Raw genomic sequence first — 19971 nt, forward strand, 5'->3', positions numbered from 1 at the left:
ATTGCCCGACCCTACCCACCTCTCCCTATTTCCAGTGGCAATCAAAATTTGTCGACCCCATTATCCTTGTGTCCCATCCCATTTTTCATTTGATCATCATTTCATGTTCATTTTATCATCCACTTCATGTTCATCGCCTGAATATAGCTGAAATATTGCTGCCCGGGCGTTAAACCCCAACTAACAACAAACAAACAAACATTCCCCATCCCCATCACCCCATACAATGGAATGGGAAACTTTACCTATACATGTCTTGTTACTGACTAGACAGCTAGTCTTTATCACTCGTTCCGATCCGTAACAATTGTAACCCATCTCATTAACCAATGTGAATTGTTAATATACTATGAAAGTAGCTGACAGTTTTTTTTACCAGCGGCATATCGCAATAGGTGATTGCGTAGTACGTAATAGGTTATCTTGGATGGTGGTAAGGCGTAGGAATATAGCCAAATGGAGATGGGATTGTGTCGATACTTGTTCTTTGTGCAACACTCTATTTTATTCTTTTGTCAGAAATGAGTAAACAAGTCAATACAGAATCAACAACGATGAGGTACAAAATAGAATGGACTTTAAGAAACGCTATATATACTTCAATATGAAAAAGCTATGTTATGTACCATTATATGGTGCATGTATTATTGCTATAATTTATATAATTATTACAATTAACGTGAAAAACCAGAATTTAATTCTACTTCAATACAATTATGTAATAGTCCTATGGATTGCTTTCTTTGTACTTTCAATGCCGTATACACTGTTTTTAAATGTTTTCTTAAGAATTTAAATTATCTTCCAAATGGAGAACTGTCAAGAGGAAAACTTAATCCGGCTACTATGAGAGTTCTTCTAGTTAATAAATACATACATTTGTAAAAAGGTATTTAAATATGGGATCGGTGACATTCATTTTTCATGCTTGAACAAATCTCTCCAAATACACAAAATATGACAGTATAAACAAGCCACCTTGGTTTATTTAGCCAGTAGACCTTGAAAGAAAATTGTGTTAATTGTTCTACCTTACATGATGGATATTTTTTACATCATTTGTTAAGAATAGAAAACGGAAAATACATTGAATGGACACAATCAGTTGTATTAAACTATGGATGAAGCTTTTATCCCTAACTCTTAATAAATTTTATGTGTAACTGTACCAGAAAGTGCTAAGGGGTGAAAGATGAAGAAAACAGTAAGAGAAAAACATCAGTGATGCTACGTAAAACAATAATGTAAAATTTAGTGTTTTTTGTAACTCGAATGAGATGGAAAATTTCTCAAATTGAATATGATAAACTCCTGGATTATACGATTAGTAGTGTTAGTTTTATTAGAATCGTATGGCACATCTCAAGTGGCAACATATTGCGATTTTAATCAAGCTTATGGATATTGTCGTGATAAAACGATTAGTATGATAGGCGATTTCAATGTCGCAGTGACAATTGGTATTCACCAATCCAGTGATGGGAGAGTCTGTGATAGACCTGTTTCGATTTCCGGGTTTCAAGCCGCAATAGCATTAGAATGGATAACAAGCATTCTAAACGAAGGAATGCCAGGAAATGATTCATATGTTCCAGATGTAAAATTCGGTAACTACACAATAATTCAATCATCTTATTCATCTATGCCATTTATAAATGCTGAATATTTCAATTATTGGAAATTCAATAAAAATGGATAATACGTGTATGTACTACTTCCTTGATCAGATATCCTATAAAAAAGAAGAATAGAAGCTTTTAGAATATATTTGCAACAACATTTCCCTTATACAATCTCGTAGCGGATGTTGAGCAACTCGACTCTTTATTACTATTCATATCACATGCAATTCGGTCAATAACAATTCAGGTGCATTTTCAATTAATTTGTGGCAGAAGATTTTTTTTATTCGAAACATAGTCTCCAATGTATTTATTTGCTTTTCCAAAGCCGGATGTTATGACTAAATAAAATATAAAATTTTATCTTTATTCATTACATGACAACACGGACAGTTTATTTTATTTTCAACGACAAAACGGTTATGTAAGATTTCAGAAACGGTGAATGAATATCAAATAAGCCTTTATTGGTGCGAAGTAAAAAATTCGGCTTTTCATTATGCCTCCCACTCAAAACGTGAGGTTTCTAAAAGTTACAAGTAATGACAATTAGTTATTCTGCTTATTTACTGAGTACTTGTTAATTTATATAGACCTGTGTCAAGGAAGGAAATCATTATATATAAATGTATATTTAGAAATTTGTTGAAATCATAATTTTCTAAAACAATTTAACATGATTGAGCAAATTCATTTCTTTGATATTATTGGCATCATGAAAATAGAGCCATATTTGCATGTATTTCATTATTACACGAATATAATATGAAGCTCGATGTTCATGGGTTTCATATAAAAATGTTTACCATAGGCAGCGTAATAAAGGAGTCATGACTGACTGAATAGTGTGATGCAATCAAAAGCGTTTTTATCCATATTTAATGCAGTTTCTTCATATTACTTTCAATGGTGTAGCCTCAGACTCATTTTTGAACATGACTCACTTTTGAAGAGTAAAATGAGCCGTCGACATAATTTACTTAAGTCAATTAATGGCTTAAATATTTTCATTGCAAATGCCAAGGAGTTTTAAATTGTAAGTGATCACATTTCACATTTACTATACCACCTTTACTGCATTGTATTGTTACGGACTCGTATTCTTTAATTTGATAACTAACCGAAACTTTAAACACTCCTTTTTAGTAAAATAAAGTACAAAAATTTAGGTCTCTAAGTTGAATTTGTTCTTTAATTTAGTAAGTACTTATTTTATATAAATGCGCAGCTTCAATATTTTGACACTTGTTTTTCTTACGATGCATTGCATTGTTTTGTTCAATTCACCATTCATATCAACCAACAGTACTGGTATTGTTGTTGATACACTGAAATACAGGATTTTTGCATTGAAAGGGAAATGTTGCATTTCAGACAAGAGATGGATCTTTTTTTCTGATTTTTTTTCTTTTTTTTTATTCAAGGCAAACGATTGAATTGTGTCTTGTTTCTGTTTGTTTTAGTCGTTTGTGGTTTTTTTGTTTTTTTGTTTTTTTTTTTGTTTTATTTGTTTTTGTTTGTTTGTTTGTATTTTGTTTTTTGTTTGGTTTGTTTTTTGTTAATTGATTTTTCATCACTTCTAATCAGATGTCATTACCTGTATCAGTAGATTTTCGTTATTCAAATATAATGCATCGTGTGCGATCTGATCAGAAAAATGCCACTTTATAGAAAAAATGTGTCCTTTTTCTAGCATTTTGACATTTGCTGTATATTTTATCACACATATTGTAGGTTATGCAATTTATGACGACTGTGGAGTGCATGCACGTACATCAAGCTACCTCACAAATGCCTTTCACCGAACCTCGTTGACACGGCTGAGGGAATGTGCTTCTAACTGCAGTCTGCAAAACCATGGTAATGTTGATTGATGTTATAATAATATAATTTGGCAAAATACATTGAGTTATTGGAGGATAGTTAAATTCATGGTATTTTATTACGAATGTCATAAAAAGGGTTAAGAACAATGAAATATTCACGTATGTAAACAAAACTTTGAAAGAAAAAAACATCAAACAAACAAACAAAATAAAACAAAATGACGAAAGCGGCGTCAACAAATCTCGAGTACGGACGGTTCACTGTTCATAAGAGTAATCAAGGGAACTCAGGTTATAGCGGTAATCAAAAGAATGTAATCCAGGGACAAAGACCAGACATGGGAAACAGACATGCACAACAAAGAACATAAAGTAACTAAAATCATACATACAATGTAACAAAAGCAAATAAGCAACTCGGACTCCACTAAAAACTGGGAGCATGGCCAGGTGCACCTGTGGTGTATGCGTCCTCTGCTTTTCTAGAAACACCCGCCGAGTTGCTCATAAAAGGTCAAGTCCGGGGTAACAAATGTTTCAAAATTTTAATTTTTATGGATTTTACTGTTCCTAAGAATACTGAAGTGCTAGACTAAGTTAAAAGTGTTTGTTCTGTTCTGATCTGTTACGTAATTTACTTCTTGTGCTCTCATTGGCACCTAAATAGATTTTTTTTTAAATATTTTTCAGCAATCTTTTTAATTGTATACTCTTTCAGGTATTCTTAAGATAACTACTCATGATTCATCGGTAGATGTCATGGACATGGCCCCACCAGAAATTCCATTAATTAACATAAACGCCATAAGAAACGCCGGCTCAGAACAGCTAAGTCAATTTTACATCACAGATGATATGCAATTAGAAATAAATGTAAGGTTACTAAACGCTTCAGAGTACATAATGAATATATGTATATGATTGTTTTCTTTTCTCTATATTTTTTAGCTGAATAAAATTATATGCTATTTTTTTATATAAATAGTTTCAATTTGTATTTTTACATATGTTAGTATCTTATCTGGTCTTAATAGAATCAAACATGAAGATACATTTTTTTAAATCCGCCATAAAAAAAAAACGAACAATGTTATTGTTTCCTTTTATATTTTTAAGAATGCAAACTAAAGCTGTGTAAAGTCACAATATTAGACAAAAGATCCAAAATGTGGGTGCGTATAATAAACATTTTTAATTTCAGGATATTTTCTCATTCCTTTCAAAATACTCATGGAATTTCATATCGGTTGTGTATACAACAGATTCGATTGGATTAAACTATCAAAGTATTTTGCAAGATGAATTGACGATGAATCAAGGTAAAACTAACAGCTTCTGTTTTTTATATATGCCGACCAACGGATCAAAGGAAAATGTGTCTTCTATACTTACTAAAATCATTACTGAACAATTCAATTTCGCTGAGAATGAAACTTTTGGTATTTTATTCCTTGGAGGAACAAGAGATGCTGCAATACTTTTAGAAACTATCAAAGAAAAAACTAATGAGATTAGTATTGCAAAAAAAGTAATGGTAATGCTACCTAGCTGTGTTAGCAATGGAACTTTGATAAGGAAAGCACTGCACTCAATGCAAAATCATGTCATTCATATTTCGCCACAACGATTGTTTTTTGATAGTTTTAAAAGTTACTTCCATGACGTAATAACGTCATATTACACTGGAAATGCAAAATATCTTGACCCATGGATATCTAAATATGTGACCACTGTTTGTAATGCACTCGGTAAAACGAAATGTTCACTCGGTGAATTGAATTCGGCATTTATACAGGAAACTATAGTGGATAAAACAGTCATAGCAATGTTGTCACTTGCAGCCTCGCTGAAAACAATACATGATACATATTGTTGGGAGAGTCCAGAAAATTGTACTGAATTTCAAAATCATCTTAATGAAACAGCCGAGTTTTTAAAGAAATCGCTTAAAATGGATGAAGGTTTGGAAGCTCGCCTTCGTATAGATGGTTACAATCTTAAATTAGGTTTTTACAGAAGCAATTCTATTTCAGTCGGTAGACCATGTTATACATTCACACATTTTAAGGACGGCGTAAAAACAGTTGTAAGTAAAAAAATATTTTGCTTAAATTATGCATAGATTTCAAATTTCAGGAAAAGTACAAGTACAAATGTAGATAAACGTAAAAGCAGTTGTGAAATCAATCTAAACAAATGCATGAAATGAATGTTCATAAACAATTATCAAAAGAATATATCTGTTCCCAGTTTGCAGGGACTTTCTGGTCCTATTTAATACACTTGTGGATCAAATTAGTTAGGGTAACTTTATTACAAGTGGTATTTATAAAATTATAAAATTCGCCATTCAATTTCTGTATTTCAGTTTCTAGTTAACAAAAGCAATATGTCATTAGGTATCATAAAATCACGTTAGATATTGATTGGTTTGGCAACTGTGGCAACCATCAATATTATTTTTGTTAATGTCACTATGCATTTTACTGAATCAGTGCATACAAAAACCTTAAACATTCTGAACATGTATACGTACGGTTTTAAATATGAAAACAATTTACTTTTTTAGTTCATCAACTGTTCTGAAGAGGAATCCGTTCAAACTTTGATGCCAGCAATACCTGCTTCTCTATGCAAAAGCGATAGAAAATCTGTTCGGTGTTTAGAACAACAGCCGTTAAAATATGGCTATACTCATGGTGATGTGCTTATACTGGGGCTATTTTCCATACATCAAGACGCTTATACTATGTCTCAAAACAACGAAACTTTCTTCCAATGTGGAAATTTTAGGCAAAGTACAACAGCAGTAGTGACTGTATCCGCATTTCTCGAAAGTGTTAAAACATTAGGAGGAAAAACTGATATTCCATTTGGTGCTATAGCTCTTGATGATTGCTACAACGAACTTAACATAAGCGCACTTTTAACGGAACTATTCACAAAAAGGCGTGTTCTACGGGATCAAAACACTAACATTGAAGTGGACTTTGACAAAGTAATAGCAGTCGTAGGTGCGTTGTCAAGTAGAGTGACGCAACCAATTGCTGATATGATGACATCGCTTCATATACCTATGGTGTCATATGGTGCGTCTTCAATCACATTAGATAATCGTATACGCTACCCATATTTCATGAGAACTGTTCCGAGTGATGCACTACAAATCAAGGGCATCATTACACTTCTTTCAAAGCTGAATGTGAACCATGTCGGTGCTCTTTACATAGACGATGCTTATGGTGCTAGCGGAAATGATGGCATACTGTCTTTGGCAAGCAAAAATGGAATATGCGTTACCAACTCAACTGGTTTAACAGCAGATTCTACATCGGCAGAAATTATACAAGTTTTAAAGGAGAAGAATCAATACAAAGGAGGTAAGATATAACATAGAAAATGATATCATCCCCCTTTTGGACTTTAGGTTTTTGGTCATTTTTAGAATGTACTTCATACTTAGGCACACGAGTTTATGGACTTAACATTTCAAAACAGCTGTACTTTGTACTTAAAAATTCATGGAAAGTAAAATTGTACTTGGGACTTCACCCAAAATATGGAGTTTACTTTGTACTTGAAAGGGGAAGGGGTGATCCTTCCATAAAGTAAATGTTGGAAGAATCTCGTTTTATTGTAATTTTACGTCGAAATAAAATTGCCTGTGAATCAAAACATTTCTGTATAGAACCATATTAACTAAGTTGCCAAAAAACAATACAGATGATATGAATGTACTTCCATCTGAATTAATCAAGTACAAGATAAGCGCATGTACATCTTCATTTTTAATTTAAATTTTAAAATTCTTATATCGGAATCTAACAAGTTAAATGATCCACATCCAAGCAATACTCAAGTATAATAGGACTAAAGTTGATTAGCATAATTGTGCAACACGAACAAAATGTGTTTAGAACAATGTTATTTCTTACAACACGGACTGTTTTTGTATGACTGTATAATAATGGTTTGGCTCTCAATCGCATATATACAAGTATACGCAAATGAAGCTGCCATTATGCTGTTTTTCAGCTCATGAAAATGAAGGTACAAACCGAATATTGGTGCTATTTCTTGACATAAGTATACAGAAACAAGTTGATAATACAACCATAAACGCTCCCTGCGATATTGACAAAAACATAATACAAAGATTGCATGCTCTTAATAACATAATTTAGACTGTTAACAAATTGTGGAAAAGGAAATGGTGAAGAGTTCAATGCGGAAGAAAATGAAATTAATCAAGTTGCAATTCAGTTATAATAAATCTCTAACTCTTTTGAATAAATTTCTGTACCTTGATAAAAACTTGCAATTTTTATCATCGGTCAACTGATCAGAACCAAATAGTAAAATCTCGGTATTTAACATAACTGGTAAATTTAGGGAAAATAGAGTCTCATTGCGAAGTTTTCGATATCTATCACAATGTAATAAGAAATGAGATATTGATTCATTTCTTCCGCAAACGCAATTCGGTGAATCCACTAGGTTGCGGGAAAGAAGGTGTTCACTTAAAGAACTACAATTCATTCGCAGTAAACTATGTAAAATCTGTCAAATTCTTGATCCGCTATGATAAAAGGCAGGTCATTTTTTATCAAAGCTTCGTAGGTGATCTATAAACATGTTTAAAGATCTGGAATCACGTTTACAATGAGGCAATTTATTTCATAATTTAATGACGGACGGTTCGAAATATTCTGAATAAAAATTTGTGAGAGTACGAATCTCAGTTATATTCCGAGATTGTGACGCGTGTTATGGGTATGCCGATCTGTGATTTGTAAGTTTGGTGTAATATTACGTAAGTAAGCCGGTGTATTATTTGTCAAAATCTTTTGAAGTAATAGTAATCTATGCCGTTCTCGTCTTACGGAAAGTTTTTCCCAACCAGTCTCCTTATATATTCTATCGATTGAGGTAAGTTTTGTAGCCCCAGTTACAATTCTTGCGGCGTCTAGTTGAACGTTTTCAACTTTATCGATGAGGGACTGGTTGTTACAATCCCAGATTACATCTCCATATTCGAAAATAGATCGAATAAAACTCATTATATTCTCTGCAAATTATATCTATCGACTGAGAATTTGATTTTCTAATGATGTTTAGTCGCTTAAATGCTTCTTTAACGATATATTGAATATGATCGTGCCATAATCCACTGTCCGATTAGTATAATGCTTTAGGATATATATCATTACAATATTGACCATATTTGAAAGTTATAAGTATAATATATTAAATCAGAGCTGACAAAAAATATCAAAGTTGTTTTCAATTAATGTTTCTTCGGGAGCGTTAAAAGGTTTCACCTTTATCATATTAAGGAATAAGGTTAAAACGCAAAATTTGCTTAAATTTGGTCTTTAGGTAATTTCGTTTTATTTAAGGAAATAAACATACGACATACGTTATCTCTAAATAAAAACGATATTGTAAACAAACAGAATGCCGAATTTAACGCAGTTTCTAACTTCAAAGTCTACAATAGTTCTTAGTAAGACTACACATGTTTATAGTCATTTAGTCTTCGTACTCTTCAACATTTATAAGGTCAAACATTTTACAAACATTTTAAGTTTCTCTTTTATCAAAGTATGTTAAGAACCATTCACTATTTAGGATATTTTTGTGATTCTTTATAATTTCACGACTGACAATAATAAGTTTATACACCACGTCTGTCTTTTTTCTAGAACTTATTCCACAAATTAGCATTTTCAACGTTTTTCCCGTTAGTTTTAAATGACAAAAATGAAATGAACATTATAATGCTAGATGTAATTAGTCCTATATCTGTGATAAGAGTTTACGCAAATTAGAAAAGGATCTTTATTAGTCAAATATAATAGTGTAGTCTAGCTTGGCAAGGCTTGTTTTAAATGCACGTCAAAATCACGTCGCTCATTTTTTTCCATGAAATGTGACGACCTGTTTCCTCGAGGTACAAAATTGTCAAGGTGCATGATGATGATTGTTGGGAAACCTAGAATGCAAACCACTAATACATATTTACCTTGTAGCTTAACATGTTAAATGTAAATTGTTGCATTTACGTGGGACATACGTGCGCATTTTGTATTTTAGTGCATTTGAAAAAAAAATTCTTCTTTATCGGCATATTGTGTTAAGATTTGTCTAAGAAAATGTTACGACAAATCAATGAGTATATCAGAATATAATTATTGTATTCAAAATTTGCGATACTACATTTGTACTTATTTTTGGAAGGAACTACTGAATTCGGTTTAATTTTAAGATATCAATTTTTCAAGCGTCTCGGTGCGAATGATTTTCTCTTGGTTATTCACGATAACCTACTGATTATTCTTTTTATTAAAAAGTTTTTCTCATAGATTTTTAACTTTTCCAAATAAAGTTTGCGATTTTGCAATTTTTATTGTTGCATTAAATTAAATTCACGTCAATAAAGTTTCCGCTACAAGAAGAAACCTTTTTGACGTGTTGGTGGGAGAAACCTTGAGTGTGCAAGCGTAATAAAAGGAACCAAGATTCGAGCGGAAATTAAAAGAATAAAATCCGAGGATACAGAAAAGATAGGGAAAATAGGCAAACATAACAAAGAACATGAAATAACCAAAATGACACGTAAAAAGAAACAAAAGAAAATGAGCAACTCTGACTCCATCAAAAACTTGAAGCATGGACCATGTGCACTGATAGGGTTAGCGCCCTCTGCTTCTCTAGAAGTGCCTGTGGAGTGCGGAAAAATCATTTCACGTGTGATTTATCGAAATTTACAACACTGGAACATTCGATAATTCACTACTTACTTCACAATAAATCAATTTAAACAAATGAAAATTGAATTAAAAATGTACAGAAGGCTGTCTATTATCAATTACAAATATACTTTCCTTTGTAGTGAAAGTTATCGTTATGTTTACAATAGACACAGTTGTTAAAAAGATCTTAGGAGATGATGTACTTGGTGATGAAAATGATAAAGACATGTCTGCTTATGCCCCTGTATTTATTTCAAGTGAAGGTTGGGGCACAGATCCTGAATTGGCAAATAAAGAATCTGTAGGATCTTTGATATTCACTACTGACAGCTCAAAAAGGGTTGATGATAGCTTCGGAAAGTTCCTCCGTTCGATATCCTTCGGCAATGTCACAGAAAATCCGTGGCTGTATAGATACTTTGAAGAGAAGTATAAGTGTAATTTGAAAACTTCATTTGAAAAATTTTATGATAATGATTGTAGAACAGTTCTTAAACTTGATGAAGGCGTTATCAACAATCTTTCAAACGAACAACGAATTGTTCACGCCGAGTTAGCTGTTCATGCTATTGGGCGTGCTTATCAAGCAATCAAGACAAAGGGTGTAGGTCAATCTTGTTTTGAAAGGAATAAAGCCTGTGCCCGAGGATGGAGTAGAGCAATTAAAGATATCGAAATACCAATATTAGATGGATCATCGTTTCGCCCTTTCAAAAGTGACGGAAATGGTAATCTTGGCTTTACGATACACAATGTGCAAAAGGAAACCAAAACAACTTTTTCTTATGTCAAGGTAAGACATTGCATTTTAAATGTGCCTTATTTTATATGTTTATTATAAGCGGTTTAAACATATTTTGGATTGTTTACCCTATGATATAAGGTTCTGCAACTTACTAAATTCCTTCATAGTAAAGTCTGTAAAATGCATTAGTATGCTTGAACTATAACAAATAGGCTTCTGGAACAGGGGTATGTTGCTACAAGATTTAAGTCATCACTACATAAGTTTTATGGTCGTCATCATAAACTCGTGGGTCGTTATGGTGTATCCATTTGCACCATGAAAATTGATTTATTCAACGGGTCATAGTTTTCCTTTCCTCGTTTGTCTACCCCGGACTTGACTTTTTATGAGCAACTCGGCGGGTGTTTCTAGAAAAGCAGAGGACGCATACCCTACCGGTGCACCTGGTCCATGCTCCCAGTTTTTAGTGGAGTCAGAGTTGCTCATTTGCTTTTGTTACTTTGTATGTATGATTTTAGTTACTTTATGTTCTTTGTTGTATATGTCTGTTTCCATGTCTGGTCTTTGTCCCTGGATTACATTATTTTGATTACTGCTATGACCTCGGTTCCCTTGATTACTCTTTAAATGTAGTTGCGTATTTTTAATTAAAAATCCAAAATGACTCACCATCATGGCATGAATGTGTATATTTATCTGTAATACAGAATCTTTTATGTCCTTCTTCCTGGTATATTTTTGTATTGAAAAGAGATTGATGTGTACTATATACATATTCGATCAACAATTATTTTCTTCATGCCGTGCTTTTAAACCGATTTCAATAACGTTATGGTCAATTCTTTTAATTCTATTCAATATTGTGTTCTGTTTACAGTTCTCTGGTTCGTATTCGATTTTTTTTCAAATAACATGTAGTTAAAATTCGTTGTTTAAAATCTGATCTGAATCTGATAACTATATTTTAAAAACGGTTTTTAATCTACAAAGTTCTGAATAGTTTACACTTCACGTAAAATCAAAAACAGGTCTGATTTCAAAGACTGAAACAAAAAATCAGAGAAAGATCTGAAGTATTGATCAAATAGATTGATTGATTGATTGATTGATTGGTTGATTATTGGGGTTTAACGCCCGAGCAGCAATATTTCAGCTATATTCAGGCGATGAACATAAAGTGGATGATAAAATGAAAATGAAATGATGATGCAATGAAAAAAGAGATGGGACACAAGGATAATAGGGTCGACAAATTGTGATTGCCACTAGAAAAAGGGAGGAATGGGTTTGGTCGGGCAATTTAGCCTACTGTGGCGGAGCGCAAAGGTTCCTACTAGTATCGAATATAACAGCAGGGTTCTTTAGCTTGCGAGGAACGTGGCATCTTTCCCAACACGGTGCACCACTTTGGTTTGCGGTCAGGTTTTCCGTATTATAGCCCGATAACTCCAGCATGTAACACGCCAGGGGTACCCATTCCACCACCTGGGGTATACAAGCCAGTTGGTCTGTGTGGCAGAGTGCCCTAGCCCCGGGCTATTTAGTCGCCTTTAACGACAAGCTTAGCGCTGCTGCAGGCATATTCATTTGACACCCGGACCTGCATGGGCGAATAGAAACGTACAGTATAAATACTAACTTTATCTAATGCCTAACTCTCCCCCTAAGCAAATACGAGTGATTATTTACTTAGTATTGTCTTATGATTAAGCTGTATATGTAGGAATAGGAAGACTTCATGAGAATTTCTTGACTTCATTTGTAAAAATTCACAGTCAGGTAATAAAACATGCAATTAAATTTCAGCATATTCTTGAAAAGTTTTGATAAAAATTCCCTGTTCCATTTTCTCTACGCCCCTCTAAGTGATTTCTTCTGCTCATTTTAAATATGTTTTGCTCAATTTCTGAGACAAATGTCAAATGTATTTTGCTATTTTTGTTAGATTTCATGCAAATCTTTAAAAGCGATTTAGTGAATTCTTATAACATGTGTATTTATTCTATTGAACAAAACAAAAACAAAAACAAAAAAAAACAAAAAAACAAGAAAAAAACAGATGAAATTACGGATTTTATAGCTCCTTAAAAAACTTACTTTTACTTAAGTTGTAATATTTTACTATATGGAGTATCAAGGAGAATGCCTTTTGCAGAAAACACAACTGGGGACTGCACGATCCGGTTTCTTTACTACTCAGTATATAGAGTAAATTAGGCTTTTTATTTGATGTTAAGTATAAAATTAATGTAAAAAAAAGGAGGGTAACAACTTACTTAAAGCTTTTAGTATAGGATCATTGTCGGATCATGGTCAGTGATGCCAACCTTATTTATTCCATGAAATAGGCCTAGGGTAACAACAAAATTACCGAACACTACAGTAACTCCGACTCATAATCAAGTTGAGTCAAATTCATTTTGACAAATTAGATATTACACCACCGAATTACCTGGTACTGCAATGGTTCTGACTCTGTACAGACATTTCAAACGAAATGGCGCTTTAAAGATGACAAAAAATTTATCTGTTGTTGATTCAATACACTATTTTGTTTTACTTTTAGGTTGGAACATATAATGATGAACTCTCCTTACAAACCGATAAGTTACAGTTTTACAACCATTTAGGTGAGGTACAACCATTAGCCCCCATCGATTGTCCAAGAAATAAATGTCAGAATGTTTGTATCATAACAACATCTGTTCCTAATTCATCTCCAGCAATGGAACTTGCAGTTGGTGAAGTTCAAACTGACACATTGACGATAGTCCTTGGAGCTTTAGCTGGAATGTTGTTTTTAGTTGTCATTTTGCTGATTATTTTGGTTTTGAGAACACTTCGTGGTAATAATCGCAATAAGGAAAAACAGGAAAATTGTTTGCAGATGGACCAATTATCAGGTAGGCCTATACTGTTATAATTCGTTATCAATTTTGAAGTTATCCTAAAACACAAATTTATAATGCATTTGTATACTTTGTGTAGTTCTTATAACTTTCAAAACAAAACCAGTTATTATTTTTATTTCCTTATTTTACCATAAATATGAAGAGCTTTATACTCATTAATATTGGTTACTCGTTGCGAAAAATCCTAAACAATTCAAGATATTTCATTAGCCTACAATTAAAAAAGTACCTAAGGAACTTTTTCATGAGTCTCTCCGGAGAAAAATGCTTTGACATTTGCAACATGTATCGCTTTTCAGAAGGTCACCGGTAATCTATACAAAATATTTTTACTGCTCTCTTCAAAATGAATTTGTAATTTACATTGTTGAAAGCGCAATCTGTGGCCTTATAACGGTAGCGATTCTATACAGCCTGATTACAAATTCATACAAGAAAAACAGGGTAACATAAATAGATATTTCAGCTGAAACAGATTTGTGTTTCCAACACTATGACAATCTTTGTCATCGCACAAAGCAATCTGTAGAGTAACTCAAAATAGAAGAAACTGAGAAGATTTAAGACCTTTGAGGTTCCTTGTTTTACACATCCACGGGTCTAAACAAACAATAGCTCTCTGTGTATGACAGCTACTACATTGGTCCTAGTAAACATATTTGGTGTTTTGATACTTTATGTTGAGTTGACCATGAGTACTTGCTTTCCTTGATTAATTGTCAATTAGAGTCAGTTAATTTCTTTTTCTTTTCTTTTTTTAAAAACTGTTCTGATTGATTTGAAGTTTGTATGTTCCTTAAGTTCTCTACTTTGTAGAATATTCCAGACTTTATATTTTTAACTATTTTGTTTTGTTTTAACGATAACCACTTCTAGCTGCACACTCAATGTATAGATTATCTATGTAAATAAGGCTTTGAATTTGTGCAGTGTTCGATTTACGTATGAGTTTCATAAACAATATTCTTTTTTTTCTTCGAACTTTAGTGCCTGTACCGACTCATCATAGAAGTAATAGAAGTCTGGATGGTATTTACCACGAAGCTCACTCGATTCATAGCAGCTTCAATGACCTCCGAAATGTTAATCATAACAAGGGATTCCACGAGAATGAGGAGTCTGACGGCCTTGCACCGCCATCATCTTCTAGTGGAATTGTTGCTGGGTCGATTTCCGGATCTGCCTCGCCAGGAAGTCGCGTTGTGTATTCTCATATGTCCCAAACAATACCAAAAATAACTGAACAAAATAAATATCTCCAATTAGAATCATCTGGAGAATCAAACGAATGTCTCAAAGCCTTAACTAAGCGAGTGTTGGGACCTAATAATAACATGATTTGTAACAAAGCGACTGACAATGACACAAAAATGATTTACTTGTCTGCTAATGATTTAGTTATGGAAAACGACGAAAGTCCGTCAGCAAGTGAACCAGGATCTGTTCAGAAAAGTGAAATAGAACAAGAGCCAATGAAGTTTGATTTTACTCCACCAAAAGATCAGATTTCTGAAGAAGCACAGAAAGTGTGCGTTCCTCCAGCATATATTCAAAGTCCAGAGGTCGAGCTTGTAATGAGGCCAGTATCTTTACCAGGAATACAACCCTTTACAATATCCCCGCAAAGCCCTGAAGATGGTATTCTTCCGAATACAGAACGTTCAAGTCCAAATCCCCATATCAATTTGTATACCAATGATATGTATTTGATGCCGGTTTCTGATAAATTACCAACCTACGAACAACATCTTAAACAGCAACAACTTCAGAAAGAAACGAAAGGTAACAATGGAATCATGCATACATCGTCACCTATAATTTACACAAATATCAAAGACTGTTCACCAAGCCATTTTGCAAACGGGAAAGCAATTAATTTGGCTTCAAACCAATTGCCGTTCAGTAGAGCTACCTCATCCTCTCCAGCATCTAGTTTTGGTAGTCAGTCTGCTTCGATCAATTCTTTATCTCCTGTACAAAAGGAAGCATTACTTAACAGTATTCTTCAAGAGAATCCAAGTTATTTTCTAAATAAGTGCAATAAATCAAAACAATATAATCTTTTGCCAAAAAGTCCTGAAGCCAAGTTCAAACAACAAATTCTAAATGCACTAGAAAATCCCGTCAAACAACATACCAATGGAACAGTTGATTTAGAGGATGGAGAGGAAGTCATGATATGAAAAACATGTGACCATTATTCATTTGCATATCCTTGTAAGCAACGGGCACAGAGACAGTACACATTGAAATAGTGCAGACCTTTTTTTTCAAAGTCGTTGCACCAAAATAATATATTTTAAACTGCAGCTCCATGATGCTTAAAACAGATTAAATCATTCAGTTGAAGTATTGCAACGATTTTTCCGCACTTTTTTCAACATAACTAATCAAAATGGTCTCTCCACGTTTTTTGTTTTGTTTTGTTTTGTTTTGTTTTTTTTTGGGGGGGGCGGGGCACTTTAAATTTTCGACAAGAGTAATTTCTAGATGTATTGAACCAATTCAAGCAAAGCCAAGTTCCGCAAAACGCAGCCAGATTCTTACATGTATATGTATTTACATAATGTTATAAGCATTTTTCTTTTCATGGTATAAACAACTTCGACAGGAAAGTTAAACTTATATCTGTCTATATACTTGGAACCCAATTTTAAAACATATTTATTAAGAAATATATTAAACACATGTTTTTCTTGTGTTTTTTTATATGTAATTTTTATATACCGTGGATGTTACTAATATATCTAGATAGATACTCAAGACTTTCTCTAAAGCCAATATAATACTCATAGAATGAAAAAAATGAGGGTATAAGAAAACAGAACATTTAATGGAAATGTTTGAATACCGAAAGCTCAAGGTAATATTCTGAAATGATAGTTTAGTACCATCCACATATTGTAATTTCACGTTTACATATAAATTATAATATTCATAAAAGTCTGTGAAAAGAACTTTTCCCATGCAGAACATATTGTTTTCATATTGCTACCAGTTGATATGTCATAATAATGAAGCTTTTTGTGTTCTTAAAGTAAAATTAATATCAAATGCCTTTTTATTAATCAAGTATTATTAAGTACTTCTCCGTCTAAGAATCAGGCAAAATATGTATAAGTTGTGGCACATGAAGAAAAAATACACAGAGATTTTATTGCATTATTGTACTATTATTAAGTATTACTACCTCGTAATCTCCAGAAATAACTGTCAAAGTGTTTGTAACGTTCACCTTTTTAAGATATTGATAGGTCAAATTTAGTTTAAATGCACCATGAAAAATAGGAGTGAAATTTTTCCGAACTTTTCCTTATATAAGCAGTCAAAAAATATCTACGTCACAGATGCTTCAGGATAAATTTAAATAACTTTTCAGTTGTTTTCTAGATGTACTGAGTATATCTATGGAAAAAAGACCAAATTGAGAAATATGATGTGTCACCCATATCCTGATTCTTACACAGAATGGTACTTAAAAGCTTTAGCTTTATTTACTGAAATTGACAGTTATGTATTTCGTTTATTGCTTAATAAATTATGTATTATTTAAAAGTAGCCTATTTATGCTGAAATCAAATAATTACGGTGCGAACAACTGAATATATGCACTGTAGTTTTTGTTATGAGAGTACGTTTCAGAAATCGAAAGGTCAACAAAAAATTAAGGTGTATAACAACCAATTTGATTTTAACATGGACATGTAATTGAAACCATGTCTGACGGATCAAAAGGGGGGATAACGGAAAACGCGTACACACGGTATATAAACGGACAGAAACCAAAGATAGGTAAGCAAACATATTTTTTTGCATTTTTGTCGTGAAATTATTCAAGGAATTCAGAGCATGAAAACAAAAAAAATAGTAGATATTACAGCCGATGTAACACAAACCTATAATGCAATAAAAAAAAAAACAGAATGTACGTTAACCAAAAGCCTGATGTGAATCCGTGATTACTGTGTTATGGGCTTAAAAACAAACAACTAGCACTTTTGAGCATATTTCATTTCAGATAAGGTTTGTTTGTTTGTTTGTTAGGGTTTAACGTCCGAGCAGCAATATTTCAGCTATATTCAGACAATGAACATGAAATGGATGATAAAATGAACATGAAATGATAAAAAAAAAGGATGGGTCACAAGGACAACAGGGTCGACAAATTTTGATTGCCATTAGAAAAAGGGGGGATGGGTAAGGTCGGGCAATTTAGCCTCCTGTGGCGGAGCGCAAAGGTTCCTACTCCTATCGAATACCACAGCAGGGTTCTTTAACGTGCGGGGAACGTGGCATCTTTCCCAACACGGTGCACTACTATGGTTTGCGGTCAGGTTTTCCGTATTATAGCCTGACAACCCCAGCATGCAACATGCCAGGGGTACCCCATTCCACCGCCTGGGGCACACATCCCAGTTGCTCTGTGGGCAGAGCGCGTAACCCCCGGCTAGGTTTCTGAGCACTATTTAGTCGCCTTTTACGACAAGCTTAGCGCTGCTGCAGGCCTATTCTTTTAACACCCGGGCCTGCACGGGGCTTTCAGATAAGGAAAAATGACATGACAAAAAGGTTGTCTTACTTTGCGGAACACCTGATTTAATAAAATGGTAATTTATTTAGGGAATACCGAGAATAATTCAAAACGAAGACGTAAAAAGACAGCAGAAAAAGCCAAACTTCTATTAACAAAATAGTACGGGGAAAACAAGAAATCTTAAAACCGGGGTTAACAGTTACTTGTGTGCTTCGGAAGGGTGAGCGTGACACCGAAATGCTGTACTTCTGTCGAATGTATTGTCAAGTGAAGAGGACGAACATAAATGCAGAAGAAGCTTGTCAAAGTCAAAATATAGATCAACTATGAAGGACGGGCTTGACCAAGACTATTGTGCTTTTATCCCTACAAATTTGGAAAGATATGATGAGAATTACCACCGTATTATTAAGAGTTCTTTTACTCAATGAAAACAGCAGTGTGCACTAATACACCGGCCTTATACAAATGTAACATAAAAAAGGAAACAGAATTGCCTATTTTTTTTTTAACAAATCCTCTACATTGTAGATTCGACTGCGTGTTTTTTTTTGTTCATATCATTTTGAGATTATCTAGATATAGACGGCATCGTGTTAGCTCACTTGGCTATTGCCATCACATGGCGTCCGTCCTGAACAATTTTTCTAAACTTTTCTCCTCAGACATTACTTGAATACTAGAACTGTGCTTAGTTTTTGAAATACATATCATTTATAACTCTTTTATTTGTAATATACAAACGTCGAACACAATAAAAGGGATGATATCAGCCGATTACAGTTCATACAAAAACAGTATTTTTCTTGTTTTATTTTGGGGTCAATACAACAAAATAAATACATCTTAATAAGTGAAGGTAGAACACTTTGTTTTTAATCTTTAAATTTATATTAGAAGATTGTTTTATCAACTACTAACTGATGAAAGGGAGGCAAATTCTTATGATCAAACCCTATCAATCAGTATACGTATTTCATCCTTAATTTTTTTCAAGCTTCCCATTTTATAAGATGAAATTCGTATTTGTAGTGTGTGAATATTGCAAATAAAAATTGTTAACACAGTCAGTACTTGGTCATATGGTGTACCCGTTTTCACATCACTTTTTTCTGTATATTTATTGAGTAAGCAGAAGAATATTTGGATAGTCCTTATTTTAACTTTTAACATTCCGATCTTTGTATATTTTAGTAGTAAAGAGCCCAAATAAGATTTTTTTTAACATTAAAATAAACATATTTATCAAAATGTGCAGTATTGCAAATTTCAAAATACAAATGCACCTAGTAGCCTAAGAATGAGGCTTCACATAGTTGAACCTCTCGGTGATGAATTTGACATCTTATTTCGATAGTATTGGTTTTGAGTACTCTTGTATACAATAAGTTTTTTTTCTATTTTTTTTTTGGTGAGAGGTGACTCCTTTAAACACGTGTAAGGCATATCGAAACCTACAATATATGAACTTTGAGTGTGATATCTGACATAAATATATTGCTGGATGTTTCTAACCCCATATTTGTGTTATTTGTTTCTGCTTTAATTAGATGATAAAAGTCATCTGTGGATTC

At 33.2% G+C, this 19971-nt stretch overlaps 1 protein-coding gene and 1 long non-coding RNA gene across 2 annotated transcripts; one reads left to right on the forward strand and one right to left on the reverse strand.

Moving 5' to 3' along the window:
• The first annotated feature begins 938 nt into the window (after positions 1 to 938).
• LOC148627692 (uncharacterized) lies at positions 939 to 17418 on the forward strand. Its single transcript, XM_088577093.1, has 8 exons — positions 939 to 1607; positions 3357 to 3482; positions 4167 to 4321; positions 4650 to 5534; positions 6018 to 6828; positions 10344 to 10996; positions 13518 to 13854; positions 14851 to 17418. The coding sequence occupies exons 1-8, from the start codon at positions 1301 to 1303 to the stop codon at positions 16044 to 16046; spliced, it is 4470 nt and encodes a 1489-aa protein (XP_088433219.1). The 5' UTR covers positions 939 to 1300; the 3' UTR covers positions 16047 to 17418.
• LOC148627693 (uncharacterized) lies at positions 1317 to 3462 on the reverse strand. The gene is made up of 2 exons (XR_015921355.1): positions 3220 to 3462; positions 1317 to 1732 (listed from the first exon to the last, which is right to left on the reverse strand). It is a non-coding gene; the product is annotated as an uncharacterized LOC148627693 (long non-coding RNA).
• Positions 17419 to 19971: the final 2553 nt, after the last annotated feature.

Source organism: Perna viridis, chromosome 1 (genome assembly GCF_037379345.1).
Source record: "Perna viridis isolate PV_CMFRI_1.1 ecotype Kerala chromosome 1, ASM3737934v1, whole genome shotgun sequence".
Taxonomy (NCBI): Eukaryota; Metazoa; Mollusca; class Bivalvia; order Mytilida; family Mytilidae; genus Perna; species Perna viridis.

Coding starts and splice junctions, on each gene's coding strand:
- LOC148627692 (XM_088577093.1), top strand. CDS start 1,301: ATGATAAACTCCTGGATTATACGATTAGTAGTGTTAGTTTTATTAGAA. Junction 6,829..10,343: donor GAAGAATCAATACAAAGGAG/GTAAGATATAAC, acceptor TTTCCTTTGTAG/TGAAAGTTATCGTTATGTTT. Junction 10,997..13,517: donor CAACTTTTTCTTATGTCAAG/GTAAGACATTGC, acceptor TTTTACTTTTAG/GTTGGAACATATAATGATGA.